Source organism: Metopolophium dirhodum, chromosome 1 (assembly GCF_019925205.1).
Source record: "Metopolophium dirhodum isolate CAU chromosome 1, ASM1992520v1, whole genome shotgun sequence".
In the NCBI taxonomy this organism is placed as follows: Eukaryota; Metazoa; Arthropoda; class Insecta; order Hemiptera; family Aphididae; genus Metopolophium; species Metopolophium dirhodum.
The window spans coordinates 50,735,189-50,762,595 of record NC_083560.1 but is presented as its reverse complement, the minus strand read 5'-3'; the positions used below and the strand labels follow the sequence as shown (position 1 = coordinate 50,762,595).

Sequence of the window (27,407 nt, the reverse complement as noted above, 5' to 3'; positions counted from 1 at the left end):
CGGTTTTGTTATTTTATTGTTATTCAAAAACGAATAACTGTAGATACATGAACATTTTACTGAATGTTTATATTAGCATTTTCTATACACCATGCAATTTTGAAAATATGTCGACTCAATTTGGGCTGTTTACGGACATTGTCAGTTTTCAATTTTTTTTATTTTTTTTTTTCCATAAATATCAATAAAATTTTATTTGTTCAGTAAAAATACATGACAATTTAATGCAAGGCTCCTGATATATTGTTACAATAGTAGTTGAAAATTATTAAAAATACATAGGCACAATTTTTTTATAAGCATTTAAAGTTCAAATTTTGACAAAATTTATAAAACTTAAAATTTAATAATAATTTTGTAGTTAAAAATTTATAAAATGTTCAACTTTTATAGTTAAGGATTTAAAATTTAAAACAAGGTTCTACGTAAAAAGGTAAATATATAAATTACTTTATTCACAATAATATCATCAAATATAATTAGTAAATAGTAAATAGGCTGTCTAACCGTTTTCGTTCAGAATCGTTTTTCTTATACAATGATATTACATCATTGAATTCAAATTTAACACCATCCATTAAAGTGACCAACTTTTAACCTACTGTACAGCAAAGCAACATCCACTTACCCAAATTTTTAGTTTTGAGACTGAAAAAAATGGGAAGGAAAATGTATCTAACGTTTAGTAAGAATTAATATTTAAAATTTTAACGTGGCGTATGAATCAATTCATCTATTTTTTACTTCTATATATTATGAACTCACATATTAGGTAATAATCGTTTTATCTGATATGTTCCGAGTTAGAACTTACACTCGACCATTTTCAGCGTCCAAAGCCGTACGTGAATCGATTATCGAACTAGATTTGTAATGTTTGCGTGTTAGTTAAGATCGAGAACGGTAAATTCTGAACTTCAGTAGGTAACCTCTTCCTCGTATATAATATAATTATACGTGGGGATCCGAATTTTAAATATTTCAAAATTGAAAATTTCACTCTTCTTGAATTACTTCAATGAAATTATGAAAAATATTATTTTCTTTTAAACATATTCGATTATAGAAAATTAGAAATGATTATATTGATTACACACAGAAAATATCGATAATGGATGACTTACCAAAGTTAGGTTATGAATTATCGTGTAATTGTTATAAATAATGTATAAATGATATTACATTTAGCATCGGTTAATTTATCACTTATCATTTTTATCGGCTATTATCGGCTATTATTTATTAGTATTTGATACAATAAACCAACTTTTAAAAATGTTTCTCTTGTTGTAAGTTTATAACTATACATTTTTAGATATAAAAAACTATTTTTTTTTCAAATGAATAAAATATTTTACGAAACTTTTATGAAATATTAAAACTTTAATTATACGTATAACAGCCACTTTTACTAATATGGTAAACATTAACAAGTTCTACAGCCCCAATTACAATAATATCATAACTATAAATCGTCTACAAAAGTGTACACCTAGAATTATAGGGTCAAAAGGCATCAGCACGGGGTGTGCAAAGTGCGTGGCTCCACGACCAGCGAAATTCATTCCGTCTTTTTCGTTTGTTAAAAAAAATATTATTATAAATTGAGTGTATAATATATTGTATAGGTAACATGAAAATAATATATATATTCTGCATGGCTGTATAGTAATAATATTATATAGTAAGTCGAGGAAGAGTTACCCCTACTAAAATTATTCCGCAGTCCGCACATACACCGCTGAACGATCTTGCACACGCCCATGTGGGTATGGCAAAAATAGCGTCGTTACAACCGGATGTGGGTAAATTAATTGTGATGCCTTGGAAAAATCGTCGACGGCATTATTAATTAGCTTTGAAATAATATCCCGGCAATAATATTATTATTATTTTAATTCTCATACGCCGCGACGAGTTGGCCATAGGCAATTTGAGCTGCAGACAAGTAATTTTCGTACCGACATTGCGTGTAAACGGGCGCAAGTGTAAGTCAGGCGCTACATCATCGTTATTACCGTGTTTCCGACTAGCTGTTTTTTTTTTCTATACATTTTGAAGGAGACAAGAATTGATTCTTGTCCATACCCGAATACGTGATCTATTGGAAACGAATCAATTTGTAAAATATGTGTGAAATCTGGGATGTTGAACAAGTATGGCTTTTTATTCAACCCTCAATGTTATCCAACGAAAAATCGTACCATTTTGTACAGATTATAATTACTTATTTGGTTAATTTTGTAAGTAAACACTCAACTTTGAATACAGTGGTGAATTAGGAGTCCGTGAAGTTGGCCACACAATGTCAAAATTTTGGCTCCAAATGTTGTCAATAATTTGTAAGTCATTTGTAAGTATTTGTTAGCACAATTTAGTAATTTGTAAGTACAGCCGTTTTCAATTATCCTCAAAAGTTTAAATCACGGCTAACTTCCGCGAAACTTGGCCGTTTTGGCATTTCAAAGTTTTTGATTACTCCAAATCGTCATGCGCAATTTGTAAGTATTTGTAAGGATGAATTTAAAATTTGTAAGTCATTCCTCCCTAATTTTTCCCAAATAGAAGTTGGACGAAAAATTAATATAAAAAGCCTAGTTAAATTAAAAAATATCTTTAAGGATAAAAAAATTTAATGGAATAAAAAATCAGCTAAATAAAAATTGATATTAAATAAAATGTAATTTCAATAAAAAAAGGTTAGTTAAAATAAAAAACCAAGGTAGAAAAAAAACTTATATCTAAGAAACCTAAATGGGATAAAAAATCAGTTGAATAAAAAATTGATATTTAATAAAAAATCAAATATTAATAAAATGAGCCAAGTTAAATTTAAAAAAAGAATATCTTAATAGGATAAAGAATTTTAATAAAAAAAAATCAGCTACCTAAATAAAAATTGATATTAAACAAAATGTAATTTCAATAAAAAAAAGGTTCGTTAAATTAAAAAATCAAAGTAGAAAACATGTATATCTAAAAAACCTAAATAGAATAAAAAACTAGTTGAATAAAAAATTGACAATAAACTGAAATTACATTTTATTTAATATCAATTTTTATTTAGGTATAGCTGATTTTTATTTTATTAAAATTTTTCATCCTATTAAGATATATTTTTTTAAATTTAACTTGGCTCATTTTATTAATATTTGATTTTTTATTAAATATCAATTTTATATTCAACTGTTTTTTTATCCCATTTATGTTTCTTAGATATAAGTTTTTTTTTCTACCTTGGTTTTTAACCTTTTTTTTATTGAAATTAAATTTTATTTAATATCAATTTTTATTTAGCTGATTTTTTATTCCATTACATTTTTTTATCCTATAAAGATATTTTTTTAATTTAATTAGGCTTTTTTTATTAATTTTTCGACCAACTTCTATTTGGGAAAAATTAGGGAGGAATGACTTACAAATTTTAAATTCATCCTTACAAATACTTACAAATTGCGCAGGACGATTAGGAACAGTCAAAGTTCAAAAATCTCGATAAAGCACGGCCAACTTCTGTTTGGGATAATTAAGGAAGGGATGACGTACAAATTCTAATTTCATGCTTACAAATACTTACAAATTGCGCATGACGATTTGGAATAGTCAAAAACTTTGAAATGCTAAAACGGCCAAGTTTCGCGGAAGTTAGCCGTGATTTAAACTTTTGAGGATAATTGAAAACGGCTGTACTTACAAATTACCAAATTGTGCTTACAAATACTTACAAATGACTTACAAATTATTGACAAAATTTGGAGCCAAAATGTTGACATTGTGCGGCCAACTTCATGGACCTGTGAATTAGTTCCACTTAACGGTTGAATAAGAAATATTGAAATCATTACAATTCGGATTCTAATAAAATAATTAATACTTAGATATAAACTATAAAAGTATGCATAATTATTTATCAACGGTGATTAGATTTTATATTAGATTTTATATCTACAGCGATTACAAGATTTTTATGTCTGCGTTCTAAACCTCATAGTCAGCATGAATGTTTTCTGTACTAAATATTGAGTCAAAAACCGTTTTGATTGATTTGGGGTTAATTTACCTAGTGCGACCAATGACCTTTGTAGTCGAGGCCTTTTATGAAAAATAAAAAAAAATTACCCAATTATTTTGAACATTTAAGACAAAAACATAAGCTATGTATCCATTTAGAAGAATATTAAATTTTAGAATAAAATGTTTTAATTTGTACAAATGCTAAAATATTTTACTTTCTAAACATCTAGATTCAGTTTTATTTTCTATAAGTATTATGTTATGAATTGGTTTTTTTTTGTTATAAGTATTCAATTTATTAATAAGTTATAATGGCAAAAAACATGCAGACATTTTAAGTAGGTACTTCAAATGTCAAAAAATAAAAAATAATCAGAAAAAAAATAGATATTTAAATTATAATTAAAAATTCTGCGAACTTGGTTGTATATATATTTATAATTAATATTAATTTAATAATATGCAGGCATATTATGTTTTTGCTGATGGCTCGAAGCCAGTTTTGATGATGATGAGTGCTATAAAAGATTGCATAATATACAGAAATGGATATTATAATTCTATACAAAATCTGAACTAACAAAAAGTAGTTTACGATCATTAGATTTTAATTATAAATATTTTCAGTGCCATTTTTTGTATAAACGTATATTATATTTTAAATATAAATTGAATACTTATACCTTTATATATTTTTAAAAGAATGGAGAATCAGTATAAAGTGTATTGTAAACAAATACAACAATCAATCAAAATGAAAAACCTCAAAAATGAGGGGATTCATTATTGTATTAATGATAAATAATTGTGTACATACATATCTGTAATATATTATATATTATATACGAGTATATCAATTATTCTTAAAATAATGTAGAATTATTAAAAGTTTTTTTGTATAAACACAACAATCAATCAATTTAAAATCCTCAAAAATTAAGATTAATTATTGCTGGTTATTTACTTATGTTTAATTTTTTTCTAAATAATATTCAACGTTAGGGTTAGATAGCTAGTTAGTAGGTTTAATTATTTAATACTTTCATAGGAATAAATAGCATGTTTTGCATATTTAGTGAAAAACAAGCTAATATTATTATAGATATTTTCATTGCGTATTTAGATTTTGTTGCATAAAATATTAAGTGTTTACTTTGGTGTTTTCAACGCACATTTATGCATATAATTCAACTCTTAGAAGATGATAAATACCAGAGTCCTGTCTATGCATTATATTAAAGTATCAAAACCACTTAAACACACTCGTGTTGATGATATTTATTAAAACGTTTTAAAGAGGCTTTGAGGATTTATCTTTTCTCTAATCACAACCATAATTATGGCCTTGTATTACGGATATCTAGATGCTCTTATATTTTTTAAGTATTTCTTTGTATTAAATATTGTAATTGATAGACATTTTTAATTAATGTATTGTAATTTGTAATATGTACTTGTATTTAATTTTTATTAATGGCTGTCAATGATAAAAAGATTAAAAACATATGCTTTTTCATAACTATTATAAAATATTTATTACACGCACCCAGCTTAAAACCATTTAAAAATAAATTACCGAATAGTAAATTTAACATAATAAAACTATCAAATAATACTTTTGCGAATAGGATGTACAGCGAGTGGTTGTTATAACCAAAATTGAATCCAAAATAATAATTTTGAAGTTTGAATAAAAATTCAGTTATTAGATTTAGGCTATTATTTTAATTTTACGAAAGCTGATAGCCAATCAGATTTAATATGAAAACATTAATTGTCACTCGTGAATTTTAATATTTCAAAGTCAGGCTATTTTAAAACAAAAATATTCTTTAATATTTATTTTCGAATTTTTAAATTGTCTTCATTATTTTTTAACCATATATTAAAAAAAACCCAAATATCTAATTAATTTTGATAATAAAATAAGGTGTATATTAATAATAATATTTTTTTGTTTAGTTTTAGAATCAAATCGGTATTTGACAATAAATTCTTCTATAAACTTAAGTATACTAAATGGTAATAACTAAAAGTAGTATATTTTGTTGTATGTGATGTTGTACCTATATATATTTAAATTGAATTCATTAATGGTCGTAAATTCGTAATAGTTAATTGCAAATATAAAATACCAGCCACCAGGAAAGTCTGTGTATGGTGGTAGTACAGAGTACTTATTTGTATATAGAGTTTGTCATTGAGCAATAATCGCTGTAATGGATGAGTTAAATTTTAATTCAATGCTAAATCATTGAATACAGAAAAATAATTCTGAGCAAAGACAGTATAGGTATGTACCCATACCATTATTTCTAAGGATATTTTATAATTTATTTTATAATTAACCTTGGTAGATATTTATATTACTATTAAAGTAGCTTATTATTTCTATTAATAGTATGGTATCTAGTATGTTGAACTTATGTTTGCCTATTATTCATTTTCATTAATCAATAACCATTTTAGATTCTGAGCGGAGCGAGGAAGCTAGTGGTTTTACAATGGTGTTTATTTTTTTTTTTATTCTGTAGGTATACAAAATTTCTACCAGAAGGAGTGCTTGGATTTCAACATAATATATAGTACCTCATCTTTTAGCAAATTGGATCAAGATAGTACTTTGCAGAGGTATAATAAGTATAAAAAATAAGTACCTATATATAGTTGGTGTTCTGCCATTCTATATATTACAATTTTGCAATTTCTCTGTGTAGTTTCGATACAATATTGTTCTTTCAGGTAAAAATGTCATAAATTTTGTGATTCAATATAGCTAGAGCTAAAAAGGGGTTCCTACCCACCATCTTTAGGAAACTTATTTGAACCAAAACTAACTTTTCTCATAAAACATTTGTATAAGGACTTGAATTTAATTATTCGATGGAAAAGTTCATATATAATGTCAGTACTTAAAAGTATTATAGGTTTATATGAAATTTAATAATTAGGTATCTTGCCGTTTAAAAAAACGCACGCGTAAAATAACATAACGTTTTGCTCGGTTGAAAATATTACAACGCTACATGACAGCAGACAACAAATTCGTTATGATGATAAAAATATTTGTAAATCATAGTCTACAATTATATAACATCACAATATTATATTTTGATCATGCATTTTTATTCAATACTATATTAACTAGTAATGGACACCGAGAACGGTCAGCCGGTTAATATTAAAATATAATATTATGTTCCTGCCGTACATTGTTGAGGAATAGCATCAATCGCCGGACGTAATAATCGCAGTAAATGACGTAAGTATAGTGACCGCCAACCGATTTTTTTTTTTTTGTGCGTTTTCATATAGAGGGTACGCTCTCCAGTATTCTTATCGATCTCGATGTTAGTACCTATTGAAGTCTGTGGTTTTTATACGCTTTTTTTATGATAGTCCGAGCTAAATTTATTATCAAAACTCAAAAGGTTATAGTGTAACCAGATAATGGCCGTACCTCGTTTTACCAGATTACCCCATTTTACCCGCCTATCGCCACTACCCATAAAATGTTGTTTTACTACAACTCTACGCTCATAAAAACGTATAGGTAACTATTTAACTCATAAAACTTGATTATTTTTTAACCAATGTATTTTTAACACCGTAATCAACCTATGTATATTAATATTGATTTTGTACCCTGTGTCTCTTGTCAACCGTCAGCCCACGTGGTTATAGCAGTTTGATACGTTGTTGTGAATAATGTATTATAATTAATAACTAATTTACCGTATGTTCAAAATTCGATTTGTATACATAGAAACTCGAACAGAAGTAATCTGCTTAGGAATATGGAATAAAAAAGTATGTTGTCGACAAATTAAAGAACATGAAACATGATAGCGGAATAAATAAATACCTAAAATAATATTTTATCATATTTAAAATGTTTCTGTTTTATTATGACTCAAAATTGTGTATGAAAAAAACCTTTTCGAAAACATTTATACTTATTACTTTTTGAAATATTGAATGTTTACTCTTAAAGAACCACCCTGTATAGTTATTATATTTTAACAAATTATTATTGACAATTTTTTATAAGATTTGTTAAAATTATTATTTATTAATTTCAATTATATTTATTGGAAATTTTTTACAAGATCTACTTATATAAAATATTAATTTTGACTCAAATGATATGTCATTTTTGCACTTTTGGCGCTTCTGTCATATATTGGGTATAACAGATAGGTACATATATTAGATTGGCGCTTATGATGTCTTAAACATTTTGGCGCAAATGATATGTGAATTTTTATACATTTGGCGCTTATGTCATATAGTCCGGAAATAGTCCAAGAATCAGTATTATTATACAGGATGATTCACCAAGAAATGTGTTTATTTTTAATTGTTAAAACCTTTAAGTAAGGTATACTTAAAAATTCTTACAATCAGAATTTTAATAAATGTATTACTAAAGGATAAAAGCGCGGGATGGATCGAGGGGATGGGCATGCTTGATGAATCACTCTGTATATAATTACATACCTACTAATTGTTCAGATATATTTATTTGTAGCTTTGTTCTGACTACAGATCCAAGAATAATAATGATAAAGAATAAAGATATAGCCATAATATATAGGTAGTATAATACCACATGATATTTTATTTTATTGTTCAGCGTCATGGCCATTAGTGCTATTCTACACTGCAATAAACTTAATATAATAATAATAATAATAATAAATAGTAAGACGTACTATATAATATATAATGCACGTTGTGTAAAAATTAAATTGTACAGTAGTTGCAAATTTTAAATACCACCCAAACACAATACTAATGATAATGGTAATTATATGTTCAACAATAATAAGTAATAAAAAAATATAAAAATACAAAATTAAAATCATATTTATACAAACTGAGAAAAATGTGCCTACGGTGAACAAACACGTACAAATTTAAAATAATTACTAAAAAAAGAAAGATAGAATCAAAGATTACGGAAATCGTAGTAGTAATATATATATAATATCTATGTATAGGGAAAGATAAGAAACCAACGATAAAATTATAATTTGTTATGATATAGGCACATAAATGATCCCAAGTTAAGTAGGCATTTAACCTTGGGTCAAATGTAATGGTTAACTGTTAGTACGTAACTCTGATAGTTTTTTTTTTATTAATTTGACTCGAAAAACTTTTATAAATGCTAGGTAAATTATTATTGTCACGCCCGTTCAGTGACGTAAATTCAACATAACGCACGTCTTACTGGCGATCATTTTATTATGCGAGCCGCATCAAAAGATAGCTCGGACATGGCTGATTGGCTATTTTGCGAGCTCTGATTGTGTAAAAGTCTGTAATTGCTGTTACTTAAGTCTCCATCCTCCGCGAAATGGGCCGAAGTAACCGCGTAAGTCGCATTCGTCGTGTAAACGTGCGGCGGACAATTATTGGATGTTTTTTGGACATTACTGGATGGCCAGAAGTTCCATATTCTCAACGATTCGTCGGAACTCGTCAAAGCTAAATAATTTCAAAACGATGTTAAGTACCATTTTATATAAATATAAAGAAACAAAAGAATCGACGATGTATAACACCGCATTGTATATATTATTATAACAACCGGACACGTTCACTGTTCGAAGACTATAGTTTGTGTGGTGCATATTGTTTATTTATTGTTTAAGTCACGAAACAAAACTTAAAACGTTAGAAATACGAAAACCCACTATGGCACCATGTTAATATTTGTGTATCGTATAAAGAAATGAAAAAACTCTATTAGGTACCTCAAAATATGTTATCCCCGTTATCACAATATTAATTGTACACACAGAAATGTATTTGCTGTGAAATAAATGGTCAAATAGTGGACCACGCGTGGATCGATATGACTTGATTTTTAATTTGATTTAACGTGAGGACAGCTTGGTAGTGAAACGTGATGATGCGGTGTGATTAACACAATATATTTTATACCTATACGTTTTCCGTCCGGACTCCATGCGAAAAACAGTCCTCTATCCGTATGGCTACTGCTCAATGTCTCGACGATTCGATCCAGGGCGTGCATCACCACGACGCTGTTTTTTTCTACTAAAACGGGAGCGGAATATGCATTGTATCCTGTTAAAAAAAAAACAGTCAGAACCATGGTATAAATTAATATTGAAAAAATAAAAAACGATATTGGACAGTAATGTTTTCATATTTGTATGCTGAAATTTGTTTACTTATCTATAAGTTTCTCGGTTCTTTACCGCGGTAACCCGTTTTTTAATATAATTTCGTAAAAATCATGCAATATTATCAATGATAACTATCAAGTATCAACGGTATGATCACCCTCAAGTAACTTTGAACCAGCGCTTGTATTTGAAAAATAATTCCGTTTAGCTCTTTACAATTAAAACGTTATCCAAATTTTAAATTTATTATTGTTTTACAGAATTAAAACGATAACAAATAGTTTTGCGTTTATCGTTATTTAGAACTAAACCGTTGTACAAGTTTTGCGTTGATCGTTATTTAAAATAGGTAGTGTTATACCTACTAAATTTAAAATTAATAACTAATGCGGGTAGGTAATGGGCCCGGATACGGAATATGGTAATCAATTCTTAGATTGTTTGCATGAAATAAATGTTTCTACGAAACCAATAGACCTTATAAATAAATGGATTTTAAAATATTTCATTTTGTGTTCAATGATATTCTATAAATTACGTTTTGCGTTATGTTTTGTTTAATGATAGGTATATAATATATTTTGTTCATCGTTATGTATTGTTTTGAGGTATTTAATTATTTTTGATTATCGCTTTCCGTTATAATAATGTTAACAAATTGCAATCGTTTTTTCAAAATATATAACGTTTTCAAGCAAATAGAGGGGGGGGGGGCTTGGGGGGACTTAGTCCCCCCAACAAATGTAGTTAATTTGCGCCTATGCGTAACCTGTGTACCGCGCACGAGGGTGACACGCGTGCGAATCATAATAATTATTATATTATATTACTTATAGGTACTAACAATTATTATCGCTGTACTCACTGATATTGTACACGGTCGTGGCCGACAACAGAAGTTCGCCGGTCAGTCGGCTGAACGTCATCGAGTGCGTGTTGACGTGCATTATGTCCACCGTCGGGCAGCAGTTGCTTGCGGTCTGTTCGACGCGCTTCAACACTTGTCCTTTGCAAGCGTTCGCCAACACAAACCACGACGGACACTTGCGATTGATGTACATCTGTGCACCGTCCTGTGGGACCGCTGTGACAGCGTAACACATCAGAGCGTGCTTCCACGGGTGCCAAGCGAAGGCCTATATTTAAACATAATATTATATGATACTGATAAATACTATATTATGCACAACAAGTAGGTAGGTACTCGTGTCAATATATGATATTATAAATGCGGGCATTGTGACGGTTACATAGTGATAGTCAATTAACGTGCGTTCAAGATCAGGTAGACTTTACAGGGTAAACACTGGAAGGATTCTCTAAATCATTTTACAGATAATGGGATGTCAGAGCCAGGGGCGCATCAAGGGGGGGGGGGGGGTGGGCAAAAAGAGCGGTTGCTCCAGGCGGCAGGAGTGGCCAAAATATTTGAGGGCGGCAAGAAAAAGTCGATACTGTCGTTATTGTAATATAATATAAATAAAATATTTATAGTAGAATAAATATTAATAATTTTAGCTTACGAATTTACGATGCCAATTGTCAGAATATCTAAAACCGTAATGGGATATTAGAATATTAGAACTATTAGGTACTTATTGGGAGAGAACGCTGTTTATGGAGCTTTTTTTCATAATACCTAGTGCCTTCGAACTAATCGAACTATTTGATTATATTATCACTATTCACTACATATATTGACATGTTATAGCCGCCGGGGCACCGAGCTGCCCTCATACGATATTGCCATGCACCATTGTATTGCAGTACTGGGACTCATGTAGCTTGTTATTCGATTTTAATATCTATTATATTCCTATCTATTTGTATCTATACTGTTTATTTATACAAGAAATACCTAACAAAAGTTTTGAACTTGGTCAATTTTTAAGAGAATGTTATTGTTATATAATATTTAAAATTTTAAACACAGTATACCTACCTATTTCCTTAGTCGTTTATCATTACAATAATACATAGCTAGGTATAGAATATACCATATACCATGAGACATGAGTTTGAATTTAATAATGATATGTAGACATATAGCTAGAGTATGTAATAATTTATTAATTTGTATAAATTGTATCTGGTTCATGTGTTTAAATATATTGTAAAAGACAATACCTATATGTAGCAAGACTGCAAGAGTAGATAACTAATGAGTAAATAAGCATATAGTTTTTTTGTAAGTCTATTGTATAATGTTTGTTCGAGCGTAGCGATAAAATTTTTTTTGGTTATTTACTTGTAAATAAGGGCGTATACTGAATAAGGGGCGTCATATTTATGTTTGCTCCCCCATACATTGTCCCTTAATACGGCACTGGTCAGCGCAATATATTATACGTTTTCTCTCTCTCAGACTCACGAGAAACACAAATAAATCGCATTCATGTAAACTCATGTTTTATGATTTTTAAATTATCTTAGAGTTAAATCGCCAATTATACAAATTATAGAGGATTTTCAAGCTTTTTGACCCAATGAATAACACTATTTATTGACAGGACAGGGGCGTTTTGTATGGTGACTGGTGAAACCCCATGAGCAGTAAAAAATACCAAACTTATATAGGTATACAAAAAATAGTTATTCAGGTATCTATAATGTCCTAAAAAGAAATAGTCATTAGTATATGAAAAAATAATATTAAGTGAGACTCAAGCACCCAAAATTCACTATACGTTGCACAATCTTACACGTTTGATAGTGCGATAGGTAAATCATGTTTCATGACATATTGTGACATCAACTATCACATTATTGTCCGTATAAGGACTTACGGTGACTGTATCTAAACTACTTATATAACATGATATTATCTGTTACAGTTGCAACTATCACGCTTTACTATCATCAATTGCACGTTTATTCTTAACAAGTGATAGTGAGATCGGCAATTAGGTTTATTGTCTATGTCTTGTGTAGTTGTGTTTAATAATATACATTGTTATGCATATAATACCTATAATAATTGTACAATATTAAATTCATAAATTGCCACATTGTATTATAATATATTTTGTTTTAAAATGTTAAATATGTATTAGGTACCTATAATCAACATTGAAATAACTACATTTTTATAAATAATAAGCAACAATATAATATTATATACGATATTTTTCAACTATTATGAAAAAAAACATTATTCATGTATATTTGCTTTTTGGAATTTGGCATATCTGACCACATACATATTTTGTTTGTTTGAAGTTTCTGCAGGATTAATTAAATTTTTTATACCTATCTGAGGAACTGTAAAAATATTTTCCCAACCCCTTGCGTAGGTAAAAATTTAAAATTGTAATTATTTTTATGTGATAATTTAGAATAATGCTATTTGTCAATTTTTTGATAGTTTCCAAAATTGTCGGTAGAATTATCCCATATCAAAAAAATTTAAAAAAATACTTTTAATACTTTTTTATTTTTTAAAAATGTAACTTTATTACTGCGTATAGTCGATATACATAATCAACCGATAGCTGACAATATATTATTAAAATCGGGACTCTCTGCAAGTACGTGCACTTTACACTACTTCATTGCGCTACCAAAAATGTTAATTATGATATTATAACACATAAATATAAAAATAATTACCTACATTATAAATCACTTAATAAAACATATTTTAATCTGCTTATTTACTTTAGTCGTTTACCAATTGTATAAATAATTTCTGTTTTTATGTAAACATTTTTATAGACTTTTTGTTTTTATAACGCTCTCATTAAAAAAAATATATAAGTACGAAGTACCTACCTATAATGTGTACAAAAATCAGTGAAAAATCTATAGGTTATAAGTAAATAGTAGATTTAAAAGATTATAAAATATGTGCAGGTGTATTCTAGTTGCCTTCCAAAATAAACAAATTGCCTCCTATCAGTCCCATTTTTACTGTAAATAGAAAGGTTAATATATTATACTAGTTGCCTCTAATGAGCAGATAGATCATAATTATATATGAGTTCCCTTCGAAAAATGTCCACACTATAGTTGCCTCCCATAAATAATGAAATAGTGGTTCATAATTTTCAATAAATATACCACGTAAATAGATGAATTATGTTATGAATATAATAAATTAAGTTTTTAGTAACATAATATTATTAGGTATATAATTTAATATAATGTTACATGATAATGATAAAATAATATTAGTCTTATTAGTATATAGATATTTTTCTATTTTATTATAGTAATGTGGATTTATATTAGGGATAGAATAAGAACTTCATACTAAAACTACCGAGAACCATGTAATTGTTAAGCAAATTTTTTTAGATATTTAGAGTTATAGATTAAGAATATTGGTCTTAGGCACCTATTTAATATATAAATTTATACAATTAATGCACAATTATTAAAAATAATAATACAAGTAGTCAATAACATCACATTTGGTAGTTTAATTAAAATTATTGTAACGATTGTTGTACTACACTTATTATAAAAAAAAAATATATATAAACATTTTAAATCGTTAAGAAATCACGAAAACATTTATTACCTGCCTATAGGAAGACAACTACTTAGTACTAGACCACTTTTCGTTTACGATAAAAATTTTAGTACGTCGGCGAGTAACTCGTATATAATACTAGCCAATCCGTCACAGCTTCGCTCGTGATTGGTTGTTTATTTTGCCTCCGGAGAATGATATGTATAATTTGTTATTCAAATTTCATCGTTTAATGTGATCGGCAAGTAAATATAAAAAATGGTTAATGAAAACGTATTGAAATGTTTCTAGCGGTATTAATGATAAATATATTTTTATCAAAAATAGCTGATCCCGTGCACTACGTTGCCAGTTAAATGTACCAACTCTTTATGAATCAAACTTTGTTCAATCCGTTATTTAATATTCAGTGTATGGTGTTCAACATTTATCTTAACTTTTCTGTTGCCTGGAATAAAAATTCTGATTTACAGCAGTAGATTATCAGGTAGGCAAAAACAAAATTTAACCCTTTTTAAATTAATCTATCTTTTTCCCAGAGGTCTAATCTACACACAAACATTCATTTATTTATATATATATATTGACGAAAAATAATAATACAAATCAACAAAAATGCCGGATTAACCAATAGCAACCAATAAATAGTACACTAATATTATTTTAATCTGCAACAATAAACTAAATTTTTTATTATTTAGTTTATTTTTTTCTGGATAGATGGAGCCACTGTTGTATTTTTGACATCCCTATTTTCTACTTTTTTGGTGGATTTTCCTAAAATATTCTTTCATAAGAACCTTGTCCTGACAATTACGAACACAACAAAAAAAGAATCAACCAAATCGGTTCAGTAGTTTCAGAGTTTATCCCGAACAAAAAAAACCTACTTCATTTTATATAGTAATATAGATAGTCAGGAGGCAATTTGTATAAAAATAATCGACCTTTTTGACTTCGGGAGTCAACTATGGTATTACGCGCCCAAAATAAGGCACTTAATATAAAAATAATATATGATTAACCGTGTCAAGGTAGAATAATATATTTAATTCTGTATTACTTTTAAACTAATTTCTATGTCATCTAAATGCGATGTACAAAGATTGATTTACAAATGCATGAACTTGCATTCCGAATTAAATCCTCAAGACCTATGCGGCCGGTGCACGAAAATTGTATACAGTTAAACGATAATTTTAAACGGCATTAAAAGTACCTACCCACCAGAAACTCACAAAAAAATCTAGTTCCAGATCCGGCAATGCCAAAAATATTATAGTATTATTATTGCGTACTATATGCATATGACAAATCGCCGCAGACGATAAATGATTATAATATGATTATGATTTATATACCTTTATCAGCCATTTAGCGCGGCCATTCTGTTTACTGTCGTAACGGTCGGTTAAGGTTTCGGTCACGTTGATACTCGAATCGAAGCGCTGATCGTAGTGTGGGCACAACTCCAGCGGGTCTTCGATGCGCCAAACTTTCAATACGCACGCCTGTTGCGAATGAGTGGCCACGGCCAAGTGACGACTCCATTTGTCCTGTGACACGTGCAGGCAGCTAATTACCGAATATTTTTCTATCCTGTGTATGATGCGCGTAGTGATCAATTTCTTTTGGGCGAAATCGTACCGGAAAAATGTCACTGTGGCCCTCGTGCATCCCCTGAAATACGCAAAACAACACGGGCAATGATAATATTATGATGGTTGTTTTGTAACTCGAAGTGCCTATCTCTGACCTACAGTGTCGAAGTGCAATGAAATATAATTTTTTTTTTATTTTTAACGAAATTATTAAATAAGACGGTACATTTAAGAGGATTAAAAACATTTTTGATTCATCCAGAAGTTAACTTAAGAACAACTTTTTCACTTTTTAGAAATTGAGATCTTATAATCTGATAGAAATAAGATTTTTAAACTTTGAATATTATATAAAATGTTAATAATATATAAGTGGAAAAATTAATTTAAAAATGCAAGAAATTCGTTTTCAAGTAAATTTCATGACGAATATAAATTGGTTTTCAGAAATTTTATCATATAGATAAGTTAGATTTACATTGATAATTTTGTCAAAAAATAAATAAATATTAATATCCGTTTATTGCGTTATTGTGCGTGCATGTGCTCCGCTATTATTTCTCTTACACACAATAACACTAACGATCACTTATATTACGTACATATTTACACGATCCACATGCAAGTACTTAGATAATTGCCTATATGAACTCTTTATAAACAGTCTATATCAGTTCCACTTAAGATACTATTTTTTTTTTATGTAGGTACGAGTATAATAATATATAATATGTACTTATAATTAAAAATAATTTAGAATAAACGTAGGCCCAACCCGGGGAGGTGCTCAAACAGGGATTTTGAGATTTAAGTTGGACATTTTTGTTTATAAATGGTTGCTATTGGTTATAGGAGATATAATTAGTAAAAATTGGTATTTATTTATTGTTGGTTGCCATTGGTTATTCGGACAGATCAGGTACAAGCATCCTATCAAACCAAATTTTCGCACATGGTCTACCAAGGTGGCTGAGTTGCACCTATAGTCGTTCATCGGTATCCTTGATATGCTGTCGCACATTGGCCACGATCCGACGTAGTCGGATTCCCTACCAGGGTGGTTGAGTTGCACTTAACTGCAGCGAGTTACACCCAAAATAATTTGAACAATCACAATTTTTTTAAGAGTTGTCTTTTTTTATGGACAACGATGTTCGCGGGATCAGCTAGTAAATATATGTATTTTTTAATCAACATAGATAATTAAATTAGTTGCATAAAAATTTGTAAATTACAAATTATGATTATATCATTTAATATGATACCATACTTATAATTTAACGTAATATGGATTTTTTTAACTGAATATTTGAATAAAATAATATAAAGAAAATGTTATAGAAATATATTGGCAATAGGCTAGCATCTATATTTAATATGTCAAACTTATACAGGTAATGTTGTCAGCTATTCTACGAGTACCTACATTACTTTTTATGTTAACTATTCAAATTTATTCATATTATATATTTATCATAATTCATATTATAACTAACGTCACTAAAACATGACCGTTGGCCAACCAATCCATGACAATAATTCTGCATCCGTAGAGCCATTGGCAAGTGTCATCAGTTACACAACCACAACTTGATGTATTTTGTTCATTATTTGATTTGTCGTTCGGTGCGTTCAATAACCAAACCTGTGGAAAATATGTCAATATATGATAATAATATTATAACAAATTTCAAATTTTAGAATCGTAGAATTATAGGAATTATTTATAGGTATACATGTCGGCAAGGCTGGGCAAGTTAATGATAATTTTTAATTCAGTTATAAGTTAAGTTGGTAGAAAACATTTAAAAAGTTAAATAGTTAATACTTAATAGTTATCCTATTTTTTTTTTTAACTCAGGTGAGTTAAAAGTTATATGGACACAAATTAACTTATTATCTTAAATTGAGTTATAATTATTTTTATTTTATTTAAATATATATATAGACAGTATAATATGGTTTAAAACAATAAACAGCAAATGTTTATGCAATATGCATTATCAATAATAAACTCGTTATTTATGAAGTTTACATCAATAAAAATCAATTAAGTTAAAATTAGGTTGATGTAAATTAATATTTTAAAGTTAAATAATACCCAGGATTGCAAGTCAGTTATATTATAAAAAAAGTGTGCACATAGGTGGTCTATAATTATAATAATGATAAATAACTGATAAAATACAAAAAAAAATAGTATTAATATTATCCATAAACATAGATTTTCGTGTTTTTTTTTTAAGAAAAACCAGAGAATTTGTTTTGCTGTAACGACAAGTAACGTTGGTTTTGACTTTTGAGTGAAGTGTTTCTTCATTGAGTAACTATAATTATTGATTAAATATACTTAATATACTTAAATATATTTAATCAATGCTATAATATATAGGTACGTCTTCAATTTTAATTCAATGATCCATCATTGTATTCGAAAGGACAAAAACAATTCTAAGCGAAGAGGACGGGCTTAATCGGTGTTTCTTTCCATTTATTAATTATACTTATTATAAATAATTATATTAATATATCATTCTTAGTATTATCGTAAACACTAAACAGCTAGGTAACTATGGATCTATGGTATGATTTACTATTATGATTGATATGCTAATGGTATAAACTATAAATAGACAATAGCTTAAAATTAATTTACCTAAATGCTTTAACAATTTCATTGTGTAGGCGCATATAAGATATAATAATAATATGCGTAAAAGTTTCAAGTCATAAAGAATAATATTTTTGAATTACAACAAAATAATTTAAATTGATATTCTTTGTTTAATTATATAATTTCGTCCAAATGTGCTTTAATAAAATAATCAAAATTTTATTAAGTTAATGTTTACATTAAAGCTATTTGCACAACGAATACCAAGTGTGTTTATACTTGTAATTGTGAACGTAAATACATATTGCATGTACAAACATTTTTTTTCAATTGAAAGCTGACAGTTTATAAGCTGTACAGTGTACTGTATACTGTATAGTTGGTAATTAATAAATAATATAGACAGTATATGTATGACTAAAAAACAACTAAGGCCAGACTGGCCCTAAAATCTATAAAAGATTATAAAAAATCAAATTACTTTATATTATTATTACAAATGGACGAATAATTAAATTGCAACAAACTTTTATTATTAAATAATAATATAAACATCGATAAAAATATAACTGTTAGTAATTTTAATTTCTAAACATAAATTTTGATTTCCCTATACTGGTAACTAGGTATAGACAAAATGTTGAAAATAAAATAAAATAAATATACGAATGGGCAAAGATCCAAATATCAAAACACATTTTCTTTTAAAGATTATAATATGTTATACAAAATTGACATAAAATATGTTTTAAAATTAAAGTTAAATTTTACTTAAACCGTACAAAATGTACTGAACATAAGTAATAAAATTCATAAAAATACACTGGTACTGTTGGTGTCGAGTGAGCAACGTCATTGAAAAGGGCACATCTGTAATGGATGTGTTTTATTTACGAAAATAAATTCTGAGTGGAGACTTCAAATATTCATAAAATATATTTGTACAATTACATTCAAATTATATGCTTTATAATTTTTATCCGCAAAACTGATGCTTGTACATAGTTGTGTTAAATTGTAAAACCTATTATAGGTATAAATACTAAAATGTTTATACATTTTTAAATACAAAATGATTTTGACTAAATTTTTTCAAAATTGTAACTTCAAATGCTGATAAAAAAAATTACTGTAGATTTACCTACGCTATACTTTTTTAAGTGTAAGTATAAGTAAGTGGTATGTGTTCTTTTTTAAATATATAATTTTGTAACTATTCAAATATCTATGAAAAAAATTGTGCTTATGCATTTTTTAGATTTTTATATCAATATGATATACTTATGCAGCAACTTGTATTAAATGTTCAAGCCTTAGCTATAAAAGTTGAAATTTTCACCAGTTTTAAACTACAAAATAATTTGCTAATTGTTGTTATTTTAATGAAGTTTGTAAAACTAAAAGAAAAATAAATCAAAAATTTCACATAGTATTATCTATAAATAGCTAAAAGCAGCTAAAAATATTTTTAAAACTATGAATAGCAATAAGCAAATGAAAGCTAGTATAATATTTGGTGAACATTTCTAATATTTACGCCCTACAGTTATTTTACCTCCAAACTAACCCTTGAAGTTGAATGTTGAAATGTTCTGCTCCAAAACGTGATGACAGACATAAATATTATTTCGAAATTAACTATAAAACTATGGATGTTAAATCAGTTATGAAATAACCTTTTTGTAGTAGCTCTTGTGAATTGTCATGTTTTTATGTCTAATTAGTTATAGCAGTAGTTGTACGTAAGAAAATATAACAATGCGGTTGCAGCAAAACTAAAATATTATGTACCTAGGTCCCATTTTATACTTATTCAAAAACACTTTAATGTGTATATGACGTAAAGTGTCACACAATTTCGAAATTAAGTTTTTCAGGTGTTATTTACCTAAAGTTAATTTAAAAATTAAAGTTCAATGCCACAATAATATGTAAGCTTTTCTTATTTCAAATAATAATTAAAAATATGATCAATATCGGACAATTCTACGAGACATGATTTTTTCTGTAAAGTAACTTTTGATGGTTGAATTGGATTGATTTTTTGTCCATATAGCTTATTATTGTATGGTCGCTGTGCAGCATAACTAAAAATTGACAACACTTTTACACCTTTAAGCTATTTAAGCTAACTTTGACTTGCTTAACAACAGTAAATATATTATAAAAATGCTTGGGAGTAGTTATGCAGACAAAAACATTATTACAATACTGCCCTTTTCATACATGCACGTCCCTGGCACTCCCTGCAGTGCACATCATGTGATGTTCCATATATTTTTGTCATTATAGGTATTATAGGTACATTTTTTTATGTATCTAGTACTTTTACAAGAATAATTTCAACCCCTCAGCCTCGAAATTTACCCAGAGAAACCCCTGTACCTTTATGTGTCCAGTGCTCTTCATCGCGTTATTGTTTCGCCGTGATAGCTGGTACGTATCGTCTACAGACGTATTTATGGCCGGAGATCGGTACGTCGCGTCCGGGTCGTCCAGATCCGATGAGAATCGCCGATCGCGTGCCGCGAACGCGTTTATTCGTTCTAAGAGCGACGAGTCGCCGAGACCTCCGTCACCCCACGAATCACCCGATGAATCGAACGACGAGTCTTCACCTCGATCCACAGTGAACGAATATCCCAGTTTTTCTCCCTGCGCGTCCCATTTCAGACAGCCGATGGTGGTCTTCGTCGCGCCGCCGTCGGTCTGCGTCGGGCCGTGCGCATCCACCGCGGCGATCGTGTACTGGACGCTCTGTGTGTGGCACGACCACAAGTGTATTGACGATTGAATGGCCGCCGTCAAGTAGCCCGTCGAACTCCAATCAAGTATCTTGGTCACTGCACGGTGTAATATAAAATATCATTCATGTAATAATGTATTACTGATTAGTATAATATGGACAGATGAGATTATATGAAGACCAAGAAAAAACATTTCATACATTTTTAGAACAGATACCTCTGGAGACTGGAAGTATAGATATCTGTACACCTAACCTAACCTTGAGTAACTATTATATAATATATATATATATAGATATTATATATCTATATAGATTATAGGTATAGGTACATAATATTATTATGTAGATGGTACACATAATATAATATATACAAAAATAAGCAGGTACTAAACTTAAGACGATCGACAGATTTAACGAAATTGTGAACGAAATGGTGAACGAAAATTAATGATTCAACAGTCAACATTTTCAGAAAAACTTTGGGGGCATTTTTAAAACTAACTATTTTGTACTTCAAAGTTCAAACTACATTTAATTTTTAATTTTTATGCCTTAGGTCTTAAAATTTAAAACAAGATTTCTCTTAAGTCATAAGGTCTCATCACAAGAACTAAAAATAATGTTTAGCGTAAAGCCACATTAGTTTTTATTAGGGTTTGAATTTATGATTTCAAAATCTTGTGAATTATTTAATAGACGTAAGGTTGTCCCCGCTGGACAACTGGATTCCTTCATAGTCAGTAATAATAAATATTTTTATAAAAGGTCTTTAAAATACTTTATTGTCATACCTAACTTAGATGATTTTAGAAAAGATATGACTTATAATATATTGTAGTGACATTAGTTTATACTGTAAGTCTTTATATAACATAATAGGTAGGTACTATCGTTTTTCTATTTTTTCTTACAACGACTTATTTAGTGAAAATGTCTACACTATTTCAATCAGCTATTTTTATTATTTTAGAAATTCTAATTATATTAATTTGTATATTTATATAAATGTTTGTGTGGTATTTTATATAATTAGAAAAAAGTAATTTTATCAAATAGGAACCATTTTATATGTATACAATAATATTATTTATGAATTATAATGATACGCATACGTTAATTCAAAATTATGTATTATAGGTTAAGTTGGCGGGTTAGCTAACCTCTATAGACTATTAAATAGGTAGTCTATTAAATATAAAATGATTAAAAATTAAAAATAGTAAGGTAAGTAAACATAATAAAATATAACATCATAATATTATAAATATTTCCAGCTATTTTCGTAATTTATTAAGTTGTAAAAAATGCCCAGTTCACATGTGATTATTTTTACACAATTGCCTAAAATTAATAACACAACACAACATAAATTATGTAAATACTATATATTAGAATAGTATATTAGTGTATTACAATTTAAATTAGATTATAAGTACCTACATTGTACATATAATTGATCAAAGTATATTGTATATACCTCACCGTGTCTATCTTATCGACTATTCTACATAAATTAGTTCGAAAACATTATAAATATCATTATAATTTATAATTAATATATAATATTATAGTAGGGACTATGCAATTGTACGTATGCAACAACATTTTTCAAAAGTATAGAATCAATATAATTTAATTCCATATATATTAGGCAACTAATTATTGCACTATTGTATAGTAAATATTACGTCCTATACTCGTTTTTATTATGTATTATCTGAGAAATAGATTTTCTAGTATTAAAAAATATAGCAGAATCTGCTAAAAATATGTTTTGTCATTGAAAATAATAAAAAATGTACACATTGCATTTTGCACATCTTTGCATATTTAGTGATTTTTAAAATTGTTTACATAATTTGGATAATTTTATGATATGTTAATTTAATAATAGGTTATTTTTTTTCAAATAGGTACGTATTCTTTATAATATAGATAATTTGTCTTAATAATAATAGGTATAGAATACCTACCAAATTTTTAAACTAACTTTTTATACGGTTTGTTTATTGTTATTTATTTACTTTCATCACCAATAATATTTTATGTTAGGTTCCTTCTTAACTCGCGAACTTATTTCTTTTCAGTATTTTTGTACACACATAAAATTAGTCTCAAATGCTTATACATATATAGTGGTATTTTATGTATATTTTTATTATTATTTCATTTGTATCGTATTTTAGGATATTTAGTCCATATACCTATATCAATTATTACAAACTATATGTTATTATAATCCTATCCTATCCGATCGTCTGATTATGTGTGGTTGATATATTACCATTTTTAAGTATAATAATTAATAATACAAAACCTAGTTTTACTGTATATACAGGATGTAACAGATAGAACTGACTTTTGGAATAACTTGTATGTATATAATTTAAAGTCCCTTGCGCTACATATATATTATACAAAAAAATATTTTTATTTTTTAATACTGAAAATAAAAAATTTAAAATTTGATTTAAATTTGTTTGGATATATTCATAATAGCCATTTGTGAATTTGATTATAAGAACAATTTTGATAGTAAAAACATTTATCAAAGTTCTAAGCGAAGGGATGAATGTATTGATTTTATATTATGTGTGTTTTTTTAAAATTTTTTTTTTTGTCTCTGTCCTCACCTTTTAGGACAGTAAAAATGCTTGGATTTTCTTCAACAGTAACTTTTCTGATAGGAAAGTGAATCTAGTTGGTACTTTGGGGGGTCAAAAGTAACCAGTAGTTTCCAAACACGACGTGAAAAACAAAAGAATAATTAAGGAAAAACGGGCATTTTTACGTAAAATCTGTTTTCGAGAAAATCGATTTTGGTTTTTGGTGCAACTCTAAAACAAATGACCGTAGGTACATGAAATTTTGACTGAATGTTTATATTAGTATTTTCTATAGACCATAACATTTTCCAAATATTTTGACTTATTTTGAGCTGTTTAAAAATCCTTAGTCACAGTTTTAATTTATAAGCATTTAAAGTTCAAATATTGACAAAATACGGAAAAATCACGAAAATTAGCAAATTATTTTGAGTTGAGAAATCATAATAATTTTTCTTTTTAAAACTAAGATTTGAAAATGTAATACAAGATTATCCATAAGTTTGTCTACCTTTATCAAAAAAAAAAAGTGTCTACAATAAAGTCAAATTAAATTTTTATGAGTGTTTGAAATATTTTTACAACATTTGATATTCACTCGATATCTCATGTAACGATTTTCTTATTTTGTTGTAATTAAAAAACGTATGACTGTAGATACTTGAAAATTTCACTGAATGTTTGTATTAGAATTCTCTATACACGATAAAATTTTGAAAATAAATTGACTCTTTTTGAGCTGTTTACGGACATTGTCAGTTTTCATTTTTTTAGTTTTTTTTCTATAAATATCAATAAAATTTTATTTGTTGGGTAAACGAGCGTAAAATTTTAATATAAGGCTCCTGATATATCGTTCTAATAGCAATTGAAAAATATTAAAAATACATAGGCACAATTTTTTTTTATAAGCATTTAAAGTTCAAATCTTGACAACATTTATCAAATTTATAATTTATTAATATTTTGTAGTTAAAAATGTATAAAATGTTTAACTTTTATGGCTAAGAATTTAAAATTTAAAACAAGGCTCTGCGTAAATAAGTTATATATAAATTACTTTATTCACAATAATATCATCAAATATACTTGGTAATATCATAGGCTGACTGACCGTTTTCGCTCAGAATCGTTTTTCTTATACAATGATATTATATCATTGCATTCAAATTTAACACCATCCATTACAGTGACCCACTTGTAACCTACTGTACAGCAGAGCGACATCCACTTACCCACCTTTTTGTTTTTTGATTATATGAATTTGGAACGTAAAAACTTTTTTCAAAATATTTTTTTTTGGAAATTTGTTGACATGAGTATATTTTTTAAATTATTTACTAATCATATAATGTTAACAATTTTTGTCTTACGTTTAAGTAGCATCATTTTTTTTTTCGTTTGTACACACTATATAGAGAAACTACAAAGTCCAAAAGATTCGCTGATATACGTTTAGACTTTAGATTACCGTTGGTGACTTACTCCAGTCGTTGGACAGATTCGGCATGTCCAACAGCAGATCTGCTACTAGTGATTTGCTGGTGGCATGGTTGAACTTCCGGGCCAAACGTCTCTGGCAAACCATCCGAATGGGCCACGTCATGTTGGCGTCGCGGTATATAGTCATTAGGTCTGCCTCGTCTGTACCATGTTTGCGCTTGTTCAATACGTCCCGCAACAGGTGTCCGCCAATGGAATCCAGTGACATATACGACTGAAGTTGGCGGAAAGATCTGTGTTGCTGCTCTTGCTGCCGTTCGCACTCGAAAGGCTCCAGGAAATCCTATCCAAACATTTTACCGATATATCAATTTACAGTACCTACAGTGTTTTTATCGCTTACGATTTTGAACACCTAACGTTTAGATAAACGGAAACCACAGTAGGTACACAGGTTCAAATTAAACGCTTTCCCGCCACGATTGTGCGTTTTTAAAACCATAAAATCCTTAACCCATTATTATACCCATCGTATCATATTAAACCGATAAACGATAAACGATCGACGTGAACGCGATTGACGGACGTGATGAAATGATTTATCATAATAATATCCTCACACGATTGTTATTCATATTGGACCGTCTAATTATATAAATACACTCGCAGTGTATTTGTGCAGGCTTTAATCGAAATATCTGTGATCGGAAACAAAAATACGCACACAAACGTACAGTAGCAAGTATATAGGTAGGTAGGTACTTACGGTACTTCCGGGTTCATCAAAGCTGTAGTTGGAGACACAATCGTATTGGTGATTTTCGGCGATGTGGTGTACAGAATAAAACGAATACGGGCTCCGATGTCGATCGGGCACGAATCGATCTCTGCCCTGGTTGTATTTAAACATGGTGACAAAAAATAATAAAAAAATAATAATTGTTGATGGATATTATAATATTAATATGTAATGTGCACCGTAAACTAAACACTAGGTAGGTATACAGTATAATTATATATCTAATGTTATTGTGACGGTTAGCGTACGGGGTCGATAGCTCTAGGATTGTATACCCGCCGTCGGCCCGATCATCACTACGGGAAAAATAATTTTTAATGAAGATATTAGTGCATATTGTACTTATTATTATCGTCGTTTTATCATTACGTACATTTACCACCACTAGTGTAGTATTATACCTATACTTATGCGTATAAATGTCTGCATCTGTATCCAAGCGGGCGCGCCGAGAGGAGGGGACCCGATAGGCGATAATAATATAATCATGCGATTAGAAAACGGTTTACCCTATTGAAAACATTAATAACGGTGTGCGGTATTCAAATTGTATTCAGATCGTTAAACTATACATTATTATTATTATTATTATCATCATATGTTTCGACTTAAATGCGCGGCGATAAATACCCACGCACGCACGCCGGTTCTTTTGTTAATTATATTATAATCGATTAATAATAATATCTAACAGTCGTAAAAATCAATGATAACTGTAGGCCGCAGGGGAATAATATCATTGCTCGTTAATTCATCATCATTAATACCAGCCATATAACATATATGGTATGTCTACTATCGAAGCGTAACGATTTTTTTATAGTACCAAGTCTTTTTGAAATCGTAATCTTTTTTAACACGTATAAGACGTTTACGTATTGGATTTGGTGGATAAACGCGTTGATAATTTATCATATACGAATACCGGATAAATACGTCTTATAGA

The 27,407-nt window shown here is 28.6% G+C and overlaps 1 protein-coding gene across 1 annotated transcript; it reads right to left on the bottom strand.

Annotated features, from left to right (window-relative positions):
- Positions 1-8,657: 8,657 nt before the first annotated feature.
- On the bottom strand, positions 8,658-26,740 carry LOC132935066 (uncharacterized). Its single transcript, XM_061001515.1, has 8 exons — positions 26,429-26,740; positions 25,705-26,005; positions 21,250-21,707; positions 17,747-17,895; positions 16,011-16,329; positions 11,041-11,311; positions 9,967-10,113; positions 8,658-9,507 (listed from the first exon to the last, which is right to left on the bottom strand). Exons 1-8 carry the CDS (start codon positions 26,570-26,572, stop codon positions 9,257-9,259), a joined length of 2,040 nt encoding a protein of 679 aa, XP_060857498.1. The 5' UTR covers positions 26,573-26,740; the 3' UTR covers positions 8,658-9,256.
- Between the last annotated feature and the right edge of the window lie 667 nt (positions 26,741-27,407).